The sequence below is a fragment of the Anastrepha ludens genome, chromosome 5 (assembly GCF_028408465.1).
Source record: "Anastrepha ludens isolate Willacy chromosome 5, idAnaLude1.1, whole genome shotgun sequence".
NCBI classification, from domain to species: domain Eukaryota; kingdom Metazoa; phylum Arthropoda; class Insecta; order Diptera; family Tephritidae; genus Anastrepha; species Anastrepha ludens.
Window position 1 is genome coordinate 62,397,877 of NC_071501.1, and position 23,179 is coordinate 62,421,055.

The following is a 23,179-nucleotide window of genomic DNA, read 5'->3' on the forward strand; positions in this document are numbered from 1 at the left end:
GAAATTAAAGAGAAATTGCATATTAACATGCAAACGCCCAACAACATAACTATTGTATTTTATTACATACCATTTATCGATCGCGGAGGGGCTACTAATTATATTTATATAACTATAAAGGCTAAAACCATTGGCTTACCATTATCTTTACCAAGATCGAGTAATTTGCGAAAGTGTGCATTTCTAAGGTAAATGATAGAAATCACACTAACTCCCACATTGCCCACGCTAAATCATAGCGTGGATTTAGAAACGTGTATTGTAAAAGCAAAAAATTAGAGTTGAGCTCCAAACGGGGAAACAGCAGAGAGCGAGGAAAACAAAGAAGTAGCTAAACAAGTTTTGCTGGGTGATGAGACATCACGCTTTGCGTATCTATTACAAATGACCACCATCTATGTACTATTCTAAAAGTCAATATAAGTATGCATGTAGGAAACTGTATACACAAAAGAATATATATTATATAACACAAAGGTAGGCATACACGTTGTGAACGTATTATTTCAAGAAAAATTACTAGAAAATGCTATTCTTAAGCAATAGTTATATGTGTAATAGATATAGATATTACGAAAATTGCTGCACATACATTCTTACGATACAGGTTTGTAAATTGATAAGAATTCTTTAGAAGACCCATGCCGTTAGCGAAAAAAGAATTTGCTAAACATGTAATTAACCGAACAATCTGTTTATAAAATTAGTCATAGTTTCGTTTTTCGACTAACCAAAAACATTATTTACTTCAATGGTGTTATCTACCAAGCAGCGCATTCTTAAGAATTTAGATAAAATATTAGCCTAGTTTGCTAACACATAACGTTATATATGTTTCTGTGTGTATTAAGTACTGCTGACCGAGGTGTATTTAATCAGTTCGGTTTTGTTCTATAAGCCAAACTAATTGGATTGTTTTAAAACCAGCAAAAAAACTATTATAATATTTGTGTTCGATAACAAAATTATCCATCACTAGCTATCAAAACAAATTAAGAGCGTAAGCGAAAATTAACTCCCGAAGAGCAGAAAAGTTAACGAGCGGAAAAATACGTTCCTACGACAGTCAGTTCTATAATAGTGGAACGACCCGGACTTACATCCACCCAAATACTATCATTCCAGCAGCATTCCCCGTGCATGTATGGGGAATGTTTAGGCTGCTACAGCAGCAACAAATAACGGAAAATTCACTTGCAAAAGACGGTAGAAGAGATACCAGCTGAGGTTTTGTACTATATTGCCCAAAAAAATACCACAAATTTACTTATACGAGTATACTCATGCTTTTTGTTGTTAAATTTTCAATTTCATTGTTTCTGACTATAAACTGCGAATTTCAAACCGGCGCAAGAGTACAAATGCATAAAACACCAAAATTTAAAAAAAATTTAATTGGTTTTGCTGGCTAAAATTTCTCAGCACAAAATGAGAGTCTCTGTTGCACCGAATTGTCACTTTGCTCTCTAACTTTGATATGATGAATAATTTTTTTTGGCGTTATCGTTATCGCCTACTTGTAAAAATTAGTAATAACTATTACAAATTCTTGTGTTATCGAAAACAAATAATAACTAGTAGTAATAGGTTTGTTATCAAACGGAAAAATGTTATCAACTTGAAATGACTATTTTTTATGAATATAATTTTTTTAGCTTTACTCTTATTCGAAAATATGTTTGTAGTTATCTCTTCATACAAACATTTATAAAAATAAAACGTACAAAAATTTTAAATAGTGGCAAAATTTTGCTTTGTTTCTATTATTGTAGTTTTTTCGCCAAATAACAATTTGTTAATCATGATCTAGGTTTATCCTATTAATAAGGATATGCACTATACCCCTCTTGTTCTTAAACTTGAATTTTACGAATTTGTCTGCCGCTCTTTTTGACAACACAATGACTTTTAATTTTGCCCTCTGTGGTCTTTTCAGTCTAAATCAAATTATTTCTGAGATAAGCTGGTGAATGCTTAGAGAATGTTCCAGTTGTCAAAAGGCAGCCATATAAATTGCCATGGTATATAAAGGGTTTAAAAATGTTAAAAAATCTACGGAACAAGTTTTACGAGAAATTTGTTCAGACCTTTTATGATAAATACTAGTATTATATGAAAGAACTCAACCATTTGGACCAACCCAACAAAGTCGAAAAAATCGTGCTCATTTATTCCTTCATCTGTCTTTTTCAATAACAAAACTTCTGGCAGGGCTGCTGTCAATCTGTTCGCAGGTTTTCCCAAATCCAATGTTGTGTATGTTGGTAATGTTAACCAATTTAGGCTTTTATCTGATATTATATAATTTGTTTTGGCTCAATGTCCATTTCATTTGATTATAAAGCTTTTTTCAGTAAGAGCGCTTCAACTTTTGAACTCTTTTGAATAAAACACAAACGGTTTGACTTTTTTAACAAATTTTTTTTTTATTATCGAGTTTGAACATATACATTTAAGTATGAAATTCGATTTCTTTTGCATGACCACCGCGTGCACGTTTTACGAAATCCAATCGTTGAACCCAATTTTCGACCACTCTTTTGCATAAATCGGCCGAAATTCCAGCAATTTCGCGTTCAATATTGGCTCTGAGCTCACAAATCGTCACCGGCTTGTTACTGTAGACCAATGACTTCACATAACCCCAAAGAAAATAGTCTAGAGGCGTCAAATCACACGAGCGCGGCGGCCATTCGACCGGTCCATTTCTGGAAATAATGCTCTCATCGAACTTACTCTTCAACAAATCAATTGTAGCGTGTGCTGTGTGGCTTGTGGCCCCGTTCTGTTGAAACCACATGTCGTTTAAGTCCATACCATTCAATTGCGGCCAAAAATAATCGTTTATCATGTCGCGGTATCGATTTCCATTCACAGTAACGTGGCGATCGTTCTCGTCAACGAAAAAATATGGGCCAATTACGCCGCCGGCATGTAAACCGCACCAAACAGTGATTTTTTCGGGCTGCAACGGTGCCTCGTGAATCACGGGTGGATTGCTTTCTGCCCAGTAACGCATATTTTGCTTGTTGACAAAGCCATTGAGCCAAAAGTGAGATTCATCACTGAAGATGATTTTTTGGAAAATTTATAAGTTTTCATAAAAAATGTGCACGATTTGCAATCGTTGCTCAAGTGTGTAGCGTTCCATGATGAAATGTATACTAATGAAGTTTACAAATGACAAGCGAAAAATAAAAAATATTGCGTCGTTCGCCCTCCCTATCGGAAAAAAGTTGAAGCGCACCTATTGAAAAACTCTGTATATCTTTTGCTATATTTAAACTAAAACATTCCTCTAAGGCAAACGTTGATGGTATTTCGACCCTTTTGTTAAAAGGCTGCCATACGCTAGTTGTGCCTCTAGAAATACTATTCAATATGTCACTTCGTAGTGGTGAGATAATCGATGCCTGGAAAGTTGCTACGGTAACTCCTGTTTATAAATGTGGAAACAAGAGTACCTCATGTAATTACAGGACTATATCAAAACTCTCTAATATTTTTAAGTTATTCGAATGCATAGTTAAGAATAAGATTTATTTCTCCGTTAAAAGTTTAATTTGATCTAACTAACATGGTTTTGTCACGATGCGTTCCACAGTTTCGTTCCACAAGTCAATTGCATCTACACAAATTTATCCAAAGCATTCGATAAATCCTCTCATAAGTTACTGATTCATAAACTAGCCTGCCTAGGCTTTCACTCTATCTTTTTGCAATAGCTTAAGTCGTATTTAAGTAATAGGTGGTGTATTGTCTCTATTGACGGCGTCTCATCTGGACCCTTCCGTACAATGTCCGGCGTCCCTCAGGACAGTATTCTAGACCCGCTCATTTTCATATTGTTCGTTAATGGCATTACTTCAATTGCATGACTTTTCATTCGCTCAGTTTCTATTATACGCTGATGACATGAAAATTTACTCGTTAATAAATTCCACAGATGTTATGTCGAATTCGTGGTGCTCTAGATTTCATCGTCGCTTAGATATTAAAAAATGTTTCCACGCTACTTACTCAAAATCGCGTTTTATTTATGAAAGCTCCTATAGTATTGCTGGCCATGTCCTGGAGACTGTTGATCAAATAAAAGTTCTGGGGGATATTATTGATACGAAATTTATATTCATTAATCACACTAACTTTATCATTTCAAAATCGTATGCGATGCTTGGTTTCATTCGGTGGAATAGCCCAAAATTCTCGGACCCATACACATTAAAATTGCTTTACATGTTCTCACCTTGAGTATGCCACTATATTTGGTGGCCGTATCATCAATTCTCAATCAATACGATTGAGAAAACCCAGCAGGTTTTTCTTAAGTATGCTTTGGGGTCTCTACATTTTACTGAACCTCTTCCGTCATATGGTGCTAGTTTACTTTTTTTAAATCTCAAACCTCTAGAAGATCTGTTCTTCTGAACTTTTGCATATGTAAAAAGAAATTTAATATACCAAGAAAATAACTTCGAAATTCCTACCCTTTTATGGAAGAATAACAAAACAAATTATGCCCGAAAAGCCCCAATTGCTCGCGTTTTTAATGAATTCAACCGGATCTCATCTCTTATTGAGCTTGATTTTTCTGTCTCATGTTGTTTTTATTAAACTTACGAAGTCGTGTAATTTATATAATTATATAATTTAATTTGTATTAGTAGTCTGTAAGAATTTGTTGTTCATAGACTTTATATTTAAATAAATAAATCAGCCGAAACTCTGTGTCAATTAAAAGTATTATCCTGACAGAACAGTGTAGTCACACATAAGTTTTTATCGTCTATCTCATCTAAGGGTAGGGCCAATAAACATGCTCTTTCATGAGGTGGGTTCAATGTAAGAGGGGTGTTAGGTGCTGAATGTTGCTGTTAGCCAAAACTAAATATACGTGAAGCGGCCGCCGTAGCCGAATGGGTTGGTGCGTGACTACCATTCGGAATTCACAGAGAAAACGTAGGTTCGAATCTCGGTGAAACACCAAAATTAAGAAAAACATTTTTTTAATAGCGGTTGCCCCTCGGCAGGCAATGGCAAACCTCTGAGTGTATTTCTGCCATGAAAAAACTCCTCATAAAAATATCTGCCGTTCGGAGTCGGCTTAAAACTGTAGGTCCTTCCATTTGTGCAACAACATCAAGACGCACCCCACAAATAGGAGGAGGAGCTCGGCCAAACACCCAAAAAACTGGTGTACCAATTATATCTTTATATATAAAAATGATGTTTGTCTGTATGTCCTCGATGAACTCAAAAACTACTGGACCGGTTATTATAAAAATTAGTATATACATATATGTATTTTTCCACGGAGAAGGTTTGTTGGCGTAGCAACGCGCGCCGGGTACAGCTAGTATATACAAATATATTTATTTATTTTAATAATCTACAGTACAAATTACCTTACAGACTAGACACAAATGTAAAGAAAAGCAAGCCAAAGTTGGCAACTATAATATTAGCTATCAATATAAGTACAATATTAAGTAACTAAATTTAAATTTTTTACAAAATTAGATCTGGATAATGCAAAATCAAGCAGACTGGAAATGTCTAATTGCGTGGACCTAACGTGGACAAAGACGGCGAACTGGTGACTGACATCCAGAGCAATCTTAAATTATGGAGGGAACACTTCTCGAACCTCTTAAACAGTGATAGCTGCGCATGTCACAGAGAATGTGGAGATCCCGATACCCGAATCGACGACGACGGAATTGACGTTCCGCTACCCGACCATGACGAGGTGAGAACAACGATAACGCGGCTAGAGAACAACAAAACCGCGGGCGCCGACGGACTGCAGGCTGAGCTATTCAAACATGGCGGCGAGGAGCTGGTAAGGTGCATGCATCAGCTCCTATGCAAAATATGGTCGGATGAAAGCATGCCTGCCGATTGGAATTTAAGTGTGCTCTGCCCAATCCATAAGAAGGGCGATCCTGCAATCTGTGCCAATTACTGCGGGATTAGTCTTCTAAACATCGCCTATAAGGTTCTAGCGAGCGTATTGTGTGAAAGTCTGGAGCCCACCGTCAACCAACTGATTGGACCTTATCAGTGTGGCTTTAGACCTGGAAAGTCTACCATCGACCAAATATTTACAATACGCCAAATCTTGGAAAAGACTCATGAAAGGAGAATCGACACACACCATCTCCTCGTCGGTTTCAAAGCTGCATTCGACAGTACGAAGAGGAATTATCTGTATGCCGCGATGTCTGAATTTGATATCCCCACAAAACTAATACAGCTTTGCAAGATAACGTTGCTCAACACCAGCAGCGCCGTTAGAATTGGGAAGGACCTCTCCGAGCCGTTTGATACCAAACGACCTTTCAGACAGGGTGACTCGCTGTCGTGTGACTTCTTCAACCTGATGTTGGAGAGCATCGTACGAGCCGCAAAACTTAATCGCTCAGGCACAATATTTTATAAGAGCGTACAATTGCTGGCGTTTGTTGATGATATTGACATAATAGGCCTTAACAACCGCGCTGTTAGTTCTGCCTCCTCCATACTGGATAAGGAGGCAAAGCGAATGGGTCTGGTGGTGAACGAGAACAAAACGAAGTACCTCCTGTCTTCAAACAAACAGTCGGTGCACTCGCGTATCGGCACCCATGTCACTGTTGACAGTTATAATTTCGAGGTTGTAAAGGACTTCGTTTATTTAGGAACCAGCATAAACACCGATAACAATGTCAGCCTTGAAATCCAACGTAGAATCTCTCTTGCCAACAAGTGCTACTTTGGATTAAGTTGGCAAATGAGTAGTAAAGTCCTCTCTCGACGAACAAAACTAACACTCTACAAGGCTCTCATCATGCCCGTCCTAACGTATGGCGCAGAAGCTTGGACGATGACAACATCCGATGAAGCGCCGCTTGGAGTGTTCGAGAGAAAGATTCTGCGTAAGATTTTTGGACCTTTGCATGTTGGCAACGGCGAATATCGCAGACGATGGAACGATGAGGTGTATGAGCTTTACGACGACATAGACATAGCGCAGCGAATAAAGATCCAGCGGCTACGTTGGCTGGGTCATGCCGTCCAAATGGATACAAACGCTCCGGCTTTGAAAGTATTCGATGCGTTGGAAAGATCAGGTGGAGAAGGACTTGGCTTCACTTGGTGTGTCCAATTGGCGCCGGTTAGCACGAGAAAGAAACGACTGGCGCGCTTTGTTAAACTCGACCAAAATAGCGTAAGCGGTTATCGCGCCAATTAAGAAGAGAAGAAGGATTTGTTTTATATAAAGATATTTAATATATAAAAAAGAATATATATCATATATTCATAATATAGTGGAATTTTTTATTCCAAATTTTCGCCTGTGGTGCTATTTTTCTTTTTTAAATAAAACATATACATATTAAATATTTATGACGTATTTTTGTTTAAAATAAAATGTGTGTATAAATATATATATAGGTATATACGTATCAAATATTAATATTTGATATTTTTTCAGTAGGTTCTGTTTTTATGCGGCTTTTTTTTATGCGGTTTTGAAATAGTGCGGTTTTTTTTTTAATTACAAAATGCATGTCGACCTATCGGGAATTGTACATATAAACAAGATTCTAAACCAGCTAAGCAAAAACTCATCACAGATTACATCAGAAATGATAACCCTACAAGTATGGAACCGCCTGCATAACTATCTAGATCAGACGTGTACATTTCCTCAAGTGACGAAAGTGATTTTACGCCAAATCCTAAACGAACGCGCAACATGTAGGTATTGTCTGATTCTATTTCTGACTTAAATTTATTTTTCGATTCTGCCGTTTCTTAAATAAAGATATAATTTTCAAAAATACAATATTTTGTTTGTGCGATTTTATTTATTTAATTATTTCAGATTCATGCGGTCTATGGAACGTATCTATAGTAATAATATGGAACTAGTGCCCTTTTTTATGCGATTTTATTACATTATTTCAGATTTATGCGGTTTTAGCACTTTGAAACGTATCCATAGTTTTACTATAGAACTAGTATCTTTTTTAATGCTGTTTTTTTTTTTTTATGCTGTTTCTTGCGGAACGTATCTACCGCATAAAAACAGAACCTACTGTACAATACAATATATATGAAATATTAATAAATAACTTTTTTTGTTTGAATAAAAATTTAAATACACCCACTAAATACAAATGTAAACTCAAAATGCATACAATCAAACATGATTTACTAAAAATCAAGCATTAATATATATATGTATATAAATATATATACTTATCCAAAAATATACCTATATATATATATATATATATATATATATATAAATATATATGAATAGACGTATATAAATAAGAAATAAACTGTAAAATTTTGTATTTTTATTCATTTATTATCTTCTAAAATTGTTTATTTATAAGATGTCTGGCAGCACTTCAGCTTGCTGAAATAACCCAAATAGGAGATGTCTTGGTCAATTTTTCAAATTTTGAAATCAAATAAAAACTATAACCCCTCGCCAAGTGAAGTTTTCAGTTTTAGAAAGTAGAATACCCCCTCTTTTCCATTATAACCTTTTTTTTAAACTCGTAGGGTATTACATGGAAATTTTCCCAAAATTACTTCCGTCGCTCATTTTGTTTACATTTTAGTTGTTGAAATAATTAGCATTTTGTAATAGAAAAGAGCAACATTATAAAGTGTTCTATGTTAATAACCCTTGAATGGTGAAGAAAAATCATGTCGCTCCTCCAGATTATTGGTACTGGGGCCAATATGCATCGGGCAATTATTGCATGTGCCCCACAAAGTAGGGAAATTACCAAATTATCCCTGTGACATGCCCATATAACGTAACAAAAAGCAGTATTACAAATATTAATCAGATAAATTATGTATCCGTCGAATACAATCCAATAATTTTCGCAAGGTGAAAAATTTAGTACTTCCCGACACTTACCTTTCTATATGAAAAGAGTTCTTTTTGTAGACGCTGCCTCTCCGCTGTTGGTTGCTGACCTTTACCACGTATAAATTTTAGCATTTTGGCCTCCCGTATTGCTGATATATATATTACGTATTCGAATTAATGGTTGTTTAAAAACGAAATCTGAAATGTAATAAAGAGTTCTTCGTGGAATTATTTATTCACTAAACGTCAATATTGTTAAAATACATAGTATATGGTTTTATTATTAAATAACCAGAACAAGTCATGTATATTACTTTAAAATGCATAATAAGTACATGGTAATTAAATGTATTATGCATTTCTTCACGTGCAAACACATTAATCCAAATAACATTCATTTAATCAGAAATAAGTATCAAATTTAGGGTCTTCGCTTCAGACTTTGCAGATACACTAGCTAAAAAGATAAAAATTGGCACAATAACATATAGAGCAAACAAGCCAACAATGTGTAACGCCGCGAATAATAAGAAACAATACAAGTCTCACGGATAAGTGGATCCAACCCATCGTTAGTATGCCAACGAGGCGAAGAGTATCCAACTATAGATCCTCGACTATGAAGGGACGAAACCATTCTCGGATAGAAGGCGCACAAAAAATGTTAATCATTCTTATGTATTTTCATATATATATTGGCATCTGTGCCGCATTATGAGTCAACAGGAAGCGCACATTATTTACTGTTTCTCTAAATGAATAATTAAACATTTCATTCAGTACACGCACAAATGTATGTATGTATGTCGTTTTTCATTCACAGGTGGGTATAAAACAACATTTCAATTAGCTTCGGCAGACACCACCGAAGAAAGTAAACAAAACCAATATCTTAATCAATTTAAGTACCGATTTAATAAGTTGCAAACAAGTTTCCCAAAATTTCTACAATATTCATTTGCAACGTTATTTGTATTTATTTACGACAAGCGATACTAAAACACCATATATAACACCCAACGCATTTGGCATTTTTTTCTTGACTGAAACGATAAACATATTCGTGAGCGCACGCAGATTATTGCGCAAAATGGCTGACGAAACCGTATTAGAGTTGCCTGGTCTACCAAATGGTTTTAAAATGATATGTTGAGGGAATACATTTTTCATTTCAGTTATTAGAAATAACGTTCCAATTAATTATTCATTTGACTTTTCTACTCCTTATTTATCTGTATTACAAAAACTTAAGATCTGTGCTTCATAAATTATTAACAAAACACTTCAGTTGAACTTAAAACAAAGGGATCCATGCACTATGACATCAATAGAACAGCTGAATTTTTTGTTAATTTGTGGTTTGAATCCCAAGTAATTGAGATTTTTGTTGTTGTTCCTTTAGTTTGTCAACATTCTGATTAAAATTTTGATAGTCAAATCACCAAATTGCAATAACAGAATACGTTTAAATTTGGCTTTAGTACCAGTGCTATCACCTTATGTGAATTCGCTCGAACTCAAAGCTAAATACTAATAGCTTCCAAGGCGAATTGAGTATCTAAGGTGGCGTAGTTAAAAAACAGTTACTTTATTTTTCGCGATTTTCACAAGTTTGACAATATAAAACAAACGAACAAAACAAACAAATGTAGGGGTTATAGATGTTTGTGAAAATTCAGTGAATGACTTGGTAGTATTGTGATTTGTGAGATTTAAACTAATCAAACTAATGAAAACTAAGTGCTGTGGGTTAAATTGTGAAGTACAAATTAATATAAAGCTTCCACATGCAGTTTGTTTCCGTTTTCATGCGGATGACGCCATGGCTAGAAAGTATGTGTGTGTGCGTATAATTTCTTGTGTTTGGTTATTTCCTTTTTTCGCCTACTTTTCTTCTTCACACACAAGTAATTCTCCTACCTTTTGCTTGTTTATTCATGGTCTCTTACGATACGGCGTATAGGGAAGGCTCAATCTGTTTCTCTATCATTCATGAATAGGTTCACATATATTGTAGGTAGATTATCTACTTTTTCGTGCTTAATTCCGAATCCGGAATCTGAAATTATAAAATAATTCTAGATTATAACCATACTTTTTTAAACATCGAAAACTATTTTTACGAAAGTAAGGAGAAACGTCAAAGTAAAAACTAAATAAAATGGAAGCTGGCACAGAAAACAGATTTGTAGACATAATTCTAATAAAATTGTTGTTAAATATTATAAATTATGCATTCATATTACTGAAATTTCGCATCCATATTGCTGCTATAACTTTTTGCTACCCCAATAGACGTGGTTTACTTATTTCCTCCAACTGTATAGTACTAGAAGCCAATTGCATAATTAAATTAGCTATTGCTTCTCCTTGACTTTTCTTCATATTATTATTAAACAAACCAAAAACTTCAAAATATTCCACCAAACAAAATGAACAAAAACCTTCCAAAGTAGTTTTGACAGCTAATTGTCAATTTTGCAGGTAATCTGCCGTATGTAAACGGGTAGATTAGTTTTGTGGATTTATTGCTAATTACTGCATATGTGAACGTACTTTTATCCAATACTTAAACTTATCATAGTTGTAGTAGAAACTTAGGGATTGTTAACATGTCATCCCGTATGCACCAGATGCACTAAGTTTTCGTCGTCCATGTTTACAATACTTTTTTTTCTTGTTTCTTTGCTTTGCCTTAATTTTCGACAGTTCGTTTTGACGCGATGCCTGTGTTTTACAGTTTTACGAAAAATCGTGTTCGCAGCATACTTTCAGAGAATTTAAAATTTAAGCATAAAATGTGTATGACAGCTTAACTATTCTAATTTAAGCAAAATTTTAGCTCAGGAATCTAGTATATACAGCTTTCTAGTCGAAAAAATTTTACCTCATTATAGTGTCCGGTACTCGAAGTGTAACCAACTTTATACCGCTCGCGTAGTAGATGCACGGGTATCGGTTGTCTGTTGATTGGCTATATGACAGTCCAGAGTATTGTTTACAAGCGCGCGGAAGCATTTTGCGAGAATAAGCGCGAAAAAGGAAAATCAGTAATGGATTTGAAAAGAAATAGTTTGATTGCATTATATTTGGCTGAGGTCGAGGACCTTAAAGTAAATAAAGTGTGTGTTTATCGCACCATTACTCGTTAAAATGATACTGGTAGCATCGCGAAACGCCATGGAGGTCATCAAAAAACTGTAACGTCACCTGAAATGATTCATAAAGTGAAGAAGTGACTTGAGCGAAATTCCCGACGAAGTGCCAATCAAATGACGGAAGAACTGAAAATATCTGACCGTAGCATTCACCGCATACTGAAAAATGATCCCAAAGTCAAGCCTTGCAAGATCAAAAAGACGCATGCTCTTGAGAGAGCGAAGGAGTTGCTTCGCCTGGCCAAAAGCGGTCAATTTTCAAATATTGTGTTTTCTGATGAGAAAATTTTCAAATTGAGCAATTCGTAAACTCCCACTACGATAGAGTTTTTTTGAACCGATTAGCGGCAATACCGAGCGAATGACATACTAAAACAAAAACATGAGTCTGCCTTGACACCATATGGTACGGCGAATCTATTAAAAGATGGCAAAATAAAACAAGGCGCGGCAGAAGATACGAATTTCCAAATCGAGAAATTATGGTAGGTATAAAGCAGACGTATATAGGCAGAGGGTATTCAGGGGTCGAATCGTGACAGTCGTTAACGAAACGACAATCGTTCGAATACAAATAACGTGAGTCGATAATCGAATGAACGAGTTGGAATCATAACAGTCGGAAGAAGATGTATCGTAATTGTAATTTTGTTTATAGATTATTTTTCTCATCTTCTTCGTTTTTTTAAGTCACAATAGAATTTGAAGTGTCAAAATAAACCGCAGAAAGTAACGAAAATATAAAAAGTTTAAATGGATCCGAGTATTTTCTTTTATTTAAGTTCCAGCGATGAAGAAAATAATGAAAGAGTTGTGCGAAAACAACTTCGAGACAAAAGCAATCCGCTAGCATTATCAAACAATGCGTAAGTACTTTATATATGACGAAAAATAGGTAATAAAATATCCTTCGCTTACAGGTTTATCCAAAGGTTTCGCTTAAGCAAAGAAGCATTTAATTATGTTTTAAATAACATAAATATAAATTGCCAAGACACAAAAGCTGTTCCGGTGGTGCTCCAACTGGCTGCGTGTCTCAGCCTACTCGCAAGTGGTGGCTATCAGCATGCAATAGGCAATGACTATTTGATAGGAATGTGCCAGAGCACTGTCTCGAAATTAACGGGCATTGTTTTGGAAGAAATTGAAGCCAAATTGTATCCTAAACATATTAAATTTGAGCCAGATGATTCGAGAAGGTGCAAAGAGTGGTTTGTTGAGAACTATCAAATTCCAGGAGGTAAATTCAATCCATGTTTTAGCTGTGAAAAATTTATTTAATGTTCGTTTTTTAATAATAGTGGTTGGATGCATTGATGGCACCCACATTGGACTACAAAAGCCCACGGTCAACGAGCACATGTATTTCAACAGGAAGGGTTTTCATAGCATAAATGCGATGTTGGTGAGTTTTTTAATAAAGAGATGGAATGTTACTTCAAGGTTGTTTCTGTTAGATTTGCGACCACACTACGAAAATTCTCCCAATAAACTGCCAATATGGGGGTGCAGCCCACGACTCATTCATATGGAAGCATTCAAACGAACGAATGGTCATGGAACATCGTTTTTTGCACAATAGGAGTGACAATGCCTGGCTGCTAGGTATGTGTTATACATATATAATTACAATTGATTTAGATTGTGCTAAATTACGTGTTGTTTGTTTTTAATAGGGGACTCTGGATATCCACTTGAGCCGTGGTGCATAACACCGTACAGAAATCCATCGGACGGATCAGGTGAAGCAAGGTTCAATGAAATTCATTCCAAGGCACGGTGCATCATTGAACGAACTAATGGTGTACTGAAAGGTCGGTGGAGAATCCTAGAATACAACAAAAGAGGAAGATATGATCCTATAAAAGTGGCTAGGTTTGCGAATGTGTGTGCAGCGTTTCACAACATTTGTATGCAATTTAATGTGAGCTTTACAGCAACAAATTCAGAGAGTCAAACCGCATCTGACATAGTGTCTGGAGAAGGCCAGTATACTATATTAGAATCGGCCAAACAATCAGAGATCAAATTAAAATCTCGTTGATGAACTCGACATAACCATCTTGTTTTCATATTGCACTATTATGCTTTTGAAGTATAATGCTAACCGACCTAAATAAAATAAAATAACTCGAAACACTAATGGATTCTTATTCAAAATCAATTTCATTTAATGCTTTTTTTTACTCCATTTAAAAACGTAAAATTTAGTTAATTTAAACTTGAACAAAACTTCAGGTATAGTTATTTAAAAAGAACTGAAATAAATATTCAATTACATATATACATATTTACATAAAACTTGAATAAAAATTTGGAATATATACATATTTACAAAGGGGATTTTAATTCAGAAGGAGGGACACTATTGTATTTTTTTTCTTTTTCATTGACCTTCAATTGGTTTAATTCAATACTCTTTATTTTTAAATCAAGTTCTTTTACAGCTATTATAGCTCGGTGCTTCTCCTCCTTCATCGCCAAAATCCTGCTAGAGACAGCTAGCTGTCGTTCACTTATTTCAAGCTGCCTCTCGTCAATCTCTAGTTGCCTCTCCTTAATTTGAAGCAGCCTATCTATTTTCTGCCCCATAGCTTTAGGGTGATCTGCTGTCAATTTTATGTTTTCTTCCAGCAGCGAAGCTTTATTTATTGTTCTTCTTCGTGGAGTTGGAACGACTAGACGAGAAGGCGTACAGGAAGCAGGGCTGTTGGAGGAGGAACGACTTGGAACACTCCTAGTTGAATGGTTCCAATTACGTCCACTGCTCCTGCTTGAGGCCGAAGCACTTGATGCTGGTCTTGAAGCAACTGCGACTGGTGCAGGTTGTGAACTACCGTATGTTTGCACCATGCTGTTTCCTGAAACAGATGCTTCAAGACCAGCAGCTTCAACTATTAGCTCCTCAGCTGGAGTTAAAGCCCTCTGCTGGTAAGGTCCTCCGCCTGTCTGCCTTTTTGAAATTTTGTTGAAGGACAACTTTCTTTTCGCATTGTACTTCTGATCTGCGTATACCTAGAAAGAAACTAATAAGTTTCATTTTGATAACATGATTATAATATATGTACTAACTTTTTTCCACAACTTCGCATATTTTATTGGCGGTCCTTCCGCATTTAACTGCTTGCTGAGCTCTTCCCAAAGTCGGTTGGCAGTCGACCTTCCTTGTGCACAATTCGGCAAGGAATTTTTGGCCAAATCTGTGTGCTCACTCATGAAATGTGCCATTATATCCTTCTGCTTGCTGTTTAATTTATTACAGTTTGTCCTGAAATTATAAAACTTCATTTAAAGTTACACAATTTACATATATTTTAGTTATTCTTACATTTTTGGTTAATGCTTTGAAATTCTGCGCAATTACGTTTATAAATAACCGATCGAATGACAATTCGAACGAACGAGTTGTTCGATTACTCGATGACGTTTGTCATCATACCGAATAACGATAGCGATGACACGTTCACGATAGTTATAATCCGATTTGCGTTCTTTTACGTGACGAATTGCTCGTTCACGACTGTTACTATGCGGCCCCAGTCTTAAGGTGCTTATACTCACCAATGTAAACGTACGTTCCGTGTCAGCTGACACGAAAACCTTATGACAGCCCCATGTAAATGAAAGATCGTTGAGGTCGGAAAAACTTTGGATTGTTCCGGTGGGTACACCTTAATGTTAGGTGAACGTGTACACGTAAAGTAAAGCAATAAAGCGATTCAAGAAATCAAGCAAGTTGTGTTGCCATTAGTTTATGACTTTTATTTAAGAATTCAGTGAATGAACTCAGAGGAATTATTGTGGAAAATAATAAACCCGTATCAATAATACATTTATACACATGCGCGTTATCAATTGCAAGTTTTCATTGTATAATAAACCGAAGCCAAAAACTAACAAATGGAAAGCCGTATTGAACTATTTCAATAAAAAAATATTTTTTAATGGTTTATTTTATTAATGATTTAAAATGTACTGTTTGGCAACACTGTGTTGTTGCGAGCAATTAGCTGACACGGCTTTATGGAAAAAATCAAAATTTCTCATTTCAAGCATGGCATGCACCATAAATAATAAGCTGCAAGAATGATAGAGAAGGAGATTGCGCCTTTCGAATCCGGCGTGTCGTAAGAGTCCATCAATAAACCAACAAAAGTAAGGAAAATTATACGCAAACACACATACATATGTACTTTCTAGCCACGGCATCTTCCGCATAAAAACAATACTTTGAGGCTTTATTTTCATTTGTGCCTTAACAACTTAGCACGCAGCACTGCGTTTGCATTCGTTCGTTTTGTTTTATTCTCACAAATCAAAATATTACAAAGTCATTCACTGAATTTTCACAAACATGTAATTTCTTCTAAAAAAATGCCCATACACATACAGTAACTTTGAAACCGTAACTTCAACCCATACACGGGTATCATTAACCGTAACATTGCAAGTTTGTAACTTAAGTATGAAACAATTTCCTCGTGCATGCCTCGCTTACACACGTAACCGTCACACGTTCATGGTGATGACTTTATATTTACATGGCACTCTCAGAAGTTTGATCGTGTCGTACGTACGTACGTTAACTGTCTCGCCCTATTCTGTTTTCCATCTGGTGTCAAAGTGAATTCATGTTTTTGTTTCAGTATTTTATTCGCTGGGGTTTTGTTGTCAACTATCTTGACTTACCTCTGCCCAGTTATGCATTTCCGTATACGATACTCTACATCATTCAATCTATTAATGCCTTTGTATGGATCTTCCCAGTATGCTTGCAGTTTTGGAGAAATCCCTTTCTTTCTTTACGGATTATAAAGAAGTACCTTCGAAATTCACGGTACAATCAAATGGATCCTTGTTATTACTAGTTGGCGTGATATGTTGCCTCATACATCTCTTTGAATACTACGAATTCGAATTTCCGTCCTTGGTCTGTATGCAACTCAACACGTACTGCAAACCTAGTCACCTAGTTCTGCACAAAAACTTCAGTAGTGGTTTTAATCTGTTGGTTTGGTAGAGCATACATTTCCGGCACATATTTGTTACCGCGTCTTCTCTCCTTTGAATTTTTCGCTGTCATACACTACACACAATTTCGAATCAATTTAGCTACTGATTCTCTGCAATTTGACCAGCAAAACTGCTGCTTAATCTTCTCCAGAATTTAGTGATACCCAGATGACCTCTACCTGGCCCATTATGGAATTGGCTTTAGGAACTATAATCAGATTACGGGGAATGATTTCCATCTTCTCTTCCCCGTACGTGATGTAAAACTCCGTCAATAATTTAAAGGCTATTCCAATGCACCCAATATGCCTCAGCCGTAGGACTTTATGTTGTCATTTCAGTTTTAAATGGTCTCTCTCCAACGTATTTTGCTTCCATTATCTTTCCCAGCATCATTCAATTGACTTATTCTTATTTTGCGTTCCTCTGTCTGAGCCCGTCTTTATTCGCAGTTGCAACACTTAAAGATTGGGAATAGTTCAGTGCCGTCGAGTGATGGAGCTTTTACTTTGGGAACTTCTTCTTCTTAATTGGCGCGATAGCCGCTTACGCGATTTTGGGCGAGTTTAACAAAGCGCGCCAGTCGTTTCTTTCTCGTGCTAACCGGCGCCAATCGGACACACCAAGTGAAGCCAAGTCTTCTTCTCCACCTGATCTTTCCAACGCAGAGGAGGCCTTCCTCTTTCTCTGCTACCACCAGCTGGTACCGCATCGAATACTTTCAATGCCGGAGCGTTTGTATCCATTCGGACGACATGACCCAGCCAACCTAGCCGCTGGATCTTTATTCGCTGCGCTATGTCTATATCGTCGTAAAGCTCATACAGCTCATCGTTCCATCATCTGCGATATTCGCCGTTGCTAACGTGCAAAGGTCCAAAAATCTTACGCAGAATCTTTCTCTCGAACACTCCAAGCGTCGCTTCATCGGATGTTGTCATCGTCCACGCTTCTGCGCCATACGTTAGGAGGGCATGATGAAAGTCTTGTAGAGTGTTAATTTTGTTCGTCGAGAGAGGACTTTACTGCTCAGTTGCCTGCTTAGTACAAATTAGCACTTGTTGGCAAGAGAGATTCTACGTTGGATTTCAAGGCTGACATTGTTATCGGTGTTAATGCTGGTTCCTAAATAGACGAAGTCTTTTACAACCTCAAAATTATAACTGTCAACAGTGACGTGGGTGCCGATACGCGAGTGCGCCGACTGTTTGTTTGAAGACAGGAGGTACTTCGTTTTGTCCTCGTTCACCACCAGACCCATTCGCTTTGCCTCCTTATCCAGTATGGAGAAGGCAGAACTAACAGCGCGGTTGTTAAGGCCGATGATGTCAATATCATCGGCATACGCCAGCAATTGTACGCTCTTATAAAAAATTGTGCCTGAGCGATTAAGTTTTGCGGCTCGTACGATGCTCTCCAACATCAGGTTAAAGAAGTCAAACGACAGCGAGTCACCTTGTTTGAAACCTCGTTTGGTATCAAACGGCTCGGAGAGGTCCTTCCCAATTCTAACGGCGCTGCTGGTGTTGAGCAACGTCATCTGGTAAAGCCGTATTAGTTTTGTGGGGATACCAAATTCAGACATCGCGGCATACAGATAACTCCTTTTCGTACTGTCGAATGTAGCTTTGAAGTCGACGAAAAGATGGTGTGTGTCGATTCCCTTTCATGGGTCTTCTTCAAAATTTGGCGTATTGTGAATATTTAGTCGATGGTAGACTTTCCAGGTTTAAAGCCACACTGATAAGGTCCAATCAGTTGCTTGACGGTGGGCTTCAGACTTTCACACAAAACGCTCGCTAGAACCTTATAGGCGATGTTTAGAAGACTAATCCCGCAGTAATTGGCACAGATTGCAGGATCGCTCTTCTTATGGATTGGGCAGATCACACTTGAATTCCAATTGGCAGGCATGCTTTCATCCGACCATATTTTGCATAGGAGCTGATGCACGCACCTTACTAGCTCCTCGCCGCCATGTTTGAATAGCTCAGCCGGCAGTCCATCGGCGCCTGCGGCTTTGTTGTTCTTTAGCCGCGTTATCGCTATTCTCACCTCGTCATGGTCGGGTAGCGGAACGTCAATTCCGTCGTCGTCGATTGGGGTATCGGGATCTCCACATTCTCTGTGACATGCGCAGCTATCACTGTTTAAGAGGTTCGAGAAGTGTTCCCTCCATAATTTAAGATTGCTCTGGATGTCAGTCACCAGTTCGCCGTCTTTGTTCTTACAGGAAAACGCCCCGGTCTTAAAACCTTCTGTAAGCCTCCGAACTTTCTGATAGAATTTTCGGGCGTTGTTCCTGTTGGCCAGCATCTAAAGCTCCTCGCTTTCACGTATTTCGGCCTCTCGTTTCTTCTTTCGGATAATACGTCTCTTTTCCTTTTTTAGCTCTCGGTATCGATCCCACATGGCTCGCGTTGCGCCCGATCGCATCCTTTCTTTCTGCGGTAACATGACATTCCTCGTCGTACCAATTGTTTTTTCGGTCTCGCCGGAATCCAATTTCTTCTCCGGCGGCGGTGCGTAGGGAACGAGAAATGTTGCTCCATTGCTCGTGCATGCCGGTTTGTTGGGCAGTGCTCTCTGAGAGCAGGAGTGAGAGTCGAGTGGCGAATCTTCTGGCTGTCTGTTGTGATTGCATCTTTTCGTAGGTATGTACCTACGCAAAGAGTGTTCGAAATCGAAAAGATGCAATTACAACAGATGTATATGTGCGTTTTTTTCTGCACAGAGGCGTGTGCGCAGTTTGGCTGCAACAAGGTAATGATCCGAGTCAATGTTGGGTCCTCGTATCGTACGTACATCTAATACACTAGAAGCGCGTCTTCCATCGATCACAACCCGATCGATCTGGTTTCGCGTTTTTCGATCAGGGGACAGCCAGGTAGCTTGGTGGATTTTTTTATGCGGGAATCTGGTGCTGCAGACTACCATGTTTCGGGCCCCGGCGAAGTCGATCAGCCTCTGTCTGTTACCGGATGTTTCGTTGTGCAGGCTGAATTTTCCGACTGTGGGACCAAAAATTCCCTCCTTGCCCACCCTGGCGTTGAAGTCGCCAAGCACGATTTTTATGTTGTGGCGGGGGCAGTGCTCATAGGAACGTTCCAAGCGTTCATAGAAGGAATCTTTGGTCGCATCGTACTTCTCTTCCGTCGGGGCGTAGGCGCAAATTAGCGATATGTTAAAAAACGGGCTTTGATGCGGATTATTGCAAGACACTCGTCCACCGGAGTGAACGACAGTACTTGGCGACGAAGTCTCTCTCCCACAACAAATCCGACACCGAATTTGCGCTCCTTTACATGGAAGCTGTAGTAGACGTCGCAAGGTCCTATGGTTTTCTTGCCTTGCATGCCCTCAAATCGTATTCCTTATTTCTTACTTTGGGAACAATGGTTGAAATATTTGTACTATTAAATTTTAGTTCACAGAGGCGACTTTTCACTGCATCTCCTTTTGGCTCAATCGTTTCCAGTTGCGACAATATACTACTCGTATATGTTTCTCTGCTTCTAATTTGGATATATATGTATCCTGCTTCTCCAGCTGCACATTTATCTTCGATGACAACTCTGATGACCTTCGTGACATCTGCGATGATATTTGTGCCCACTGCAATGACATTTCCGATAATATTTGTGATATTATTTAAATTTTTTACCTTTGATGATGTCATCCAGATAAACCAAACCCGTTTTTCAATAGACTCCCCTTAGCACATGCTCTATTAGGCCACGATCGCAATCCTCAATTTCCACCTGCCAGTAACCATTTTTTAAATCAATACCATTTTGCGTCGGATAAAGTATCGAGAGTGTCATCTATTCGTGGTAATGCGTAGCTATCCTTTTTCATGTCTTTATTAAATTTTCTATATTATACACAGTATTGGTGATTTCTACGCGCTTTTTGATCGTTCAATAACTCCACTTTGTTGCATATCCTGGATTATCCAATGTTTCACGATGGCACACTTTCCAAAATCGCTGTTGAATAGGTAGCCGTATTTCTCCAACCATTTCTTAACATTCGTCCTCTCTAGCCCTCTTACTTCTTGAAATCAAATACTTATGAAATTGGAGGTTTTACCTGTTGTGGTTCATCGCAGTTCTTCTACAGCCCGACATTTCCCAATTAAAACTCCTTTATCTAAAATAACTGGTGACTTGATATTATTAAGGACCCTTACTGGAAGCCTCTTGTCTTTTTCCGTCTTCACTAGTGTTCTTCCTACGAGCTTCTACAACCCACACTTCGCCTGTCCCACATCCTTATTCCACATTAGCCCATATGACTGCTTCAGATTTTGGCGGAATCCGTTGACGGAACACGACAGAACCCTTTTACCCAAATCCGTGCAGCAGCATGAAATCTATGCCAACTATTATTTTATCCGTGATTTCAATCAGTAAAAATGTGTGAACTACTGACAGAGCCACAATAACGACTACGCAAACTACCTTTCCGGAAATCGTAACTTTCTCCACTGTAGCTGTCTTGAGCTTGTAGTCAACCTGTGGTTCTCCATTACCATTTACCTAATCTGACAGGGTGATGGAGTTCGTTGCACCTGTATCCAGAGTAAGCACCCTTAGAGCTGGTTCGTTTAAATTTAACGTCTGATGTGCATCGGGAGCGTCATTATCGGTTTCAGCGCTTCACTTTCTTCCTCCTGGGTTGGTCTTAGCTTGAGTGCATGATACACTGCAATTGTGTGTCATATGTGCCGTCTTACCGCACTTGTAACACTTTAAATACGAGGTTCTGTATAAACTGAGGAAAGGAATCCCTTATTACTTTCCTCATGGTTTCCTCTACTATCATATTATCGGGCAAGACGGACGTGTTTTCGAATCGCTCTGTGAAAAAGATAGTTAAAGTAGTGATATCAAAATCAAATATTATACATTCACATTGATACTAAATTGACATTGATACTAATTGACGGTGGCGCATAAAATTGTTGTGATTTTTTAATTGCTCACGTTAAACTGAGTTATTGAAGTCGGTTGAAATTAAGTAGCAATTAACGGCAGCTTTCATTTCACCACTAAATAAACAGTGAAATACAGTGAAATTAAAAATAACAGTGCGGGGAAAAAACAACAAAATCGGCGCAAAGAATAACAAACGTCAGCTTCCTACCGAAGCTAACGACAGGCACCCGATTGTCCCCTGTTATCGAGAACAGTGTTCACCGCTCCGACAACTGGTGGTACATCTAACAGTGGCCTGTGCTTTCTTCATTTGCCCAGACTCCGTTTAACTTGAGCCTGTACGCCGCCTTCATCGCTTTCTTTCGAATTTGAAGATCTAGAGATTGCAAGTTCAGAATTGCATTAAGGTCATCACCAGCACACTCTTCTTTGTAGCCTGTTTAGGGGTTTTACTTTGGAATTAACCATTGTAGCCTTCCACCATACTACAGAGGCGTTTGTAATAATGGGTCTAATCAGGGTGATGTACAAACGGTGTACTATCACCCTAAGACCGGTGATAGCCCATGTCTTGCCAAAGGTTCTCTTATACTGCCAGAATACTTTTAGTGCTCGAAAGACCTTCTGCTCGACGTGCTTCTTCCAGGTAAGTTTACTATCTAGGATTACTCCTAAGTATTTAACCTGAGAAGACAGTTGCAGTGTTACCCCTTTCAATGTGGGTAGTAACAGGCCTTCCATATTGCGTTTCCTAGTGAAAAACACTAAGGCACTTTTTGTAGGATTCATCGAATGACCATGCAATTCGCACCAATACTCAATCTTATTTAGAGCTACCTGCATTTTATTGCATATAGCTTCAAGTGATCGTCCTGAGATTAGTACGCAAACATCGTCTGCGTAGGCTTGGATGTGTCTAATTTCTTGCAGATCATTAAGAAGAGAGTCCACCACGAAGCACCAAAGTAGATGAGAGAGTACACCGCTTTGTGGGCAACCCTTCTTAACCTCAACCTTGACTCCTTCATCGCTTTCTCTATCCATATATCTATAACTTCTGATAGAGTCAAAGGTAGCTCCTTCACTGTCCGCAAACACACCAAGAGTGTACTCTCTTGTTTCCGGCCCTTTTTCGATTATGCTAACGCACTCGTGCGGAGCCGCTTCGCAAGATTTCCCACATTGAT

The 23,179-nt window shown here is 37.9% G+C and overlaps 2 protein-coding genes across 3 annotated transcripts in view; one reads left to right on the plus strand and one right to left on the minus strand.

Annotated features, from left to right (window-relative positions):
• Positions 1 to 9,944, minus strand: part of LOC128865272 (lethal(2) giant larvae protein) — a 34,092-nt gene extending 24,148 nt beyond the window's left edge. Inside the window, exons 1-2 of one of the 2 annotated variants that reach the window (XR_008454778.1) lie at positions 9,791 to 9,944; positions 8,930 to 9,079 (exon numbers count right to left, since the gene is read on the minus strand). Coding sequence is in view for 1 of the 2 variants with exons in the window: in XM_054105430.1 (XP_053961405.1) it covers positions 8,930 to 9,013 (84 nt within the window). In the remaining variant the exon portion in view is untranslated. The remainder of the gene's footprint in view (positions 1 to 8,929; positions 9,080 to 9,790) is intronic. The other variant, XM_054105430.1, reaches the window with a different exon arrangement.
• Positions 9,945 to 12,708: 2,764 nt separating this feature from the next.
• LOC128864509 (putative nuclease HARBI1) lies at positions 12,709 to 14,112 on the plus strand. Its single transcript, XM_054104208.1, has 4 exons — positions 12,709 to 13,279; positions 13,341 to 13,444; positions 13,497 to 13,644; positions 13,716 to 14,112. Exons 1-4 carry the CDS (start codon positions 13,135 to 13,137, stop codon positions 14,081 to 14,083), a joined length of 765 nt encoding a protein of 254 aa, XP_053960183.1. The 5' UTR covers positions 12,709 to 13,134; the 3' UTR covers positions 14,084 to 14,112.
• Positions 14,113 to 23,179: the final 9,067 nt, after the last annotated feature.

Excerpts from the sequence above, each read along its gene's own strand:
- LOC128864509 (XM_054104208.1), top strand. The coding sequence starts at position 13,135 with ATGTGCCAGAGCACTGTCTCGAAATTAACGGGCATTGTTTTGGAAGAA. Across the intron at positions 13,445-13,496 it reads ATAGCATAAATGCGATGTTG|ATTTGCGACCACACTACGAA; the intron begins GTGAGTTTTTTA and ends TGTTTCTGTTAG. Across the intron at positions 13,645-13,715 it reads TGACAATGCCTGGCTGCTAG|GGGACTCTGGATATCCACTT; the intron begins GTATGTGTTATA and ends TGTTTTTAATAG.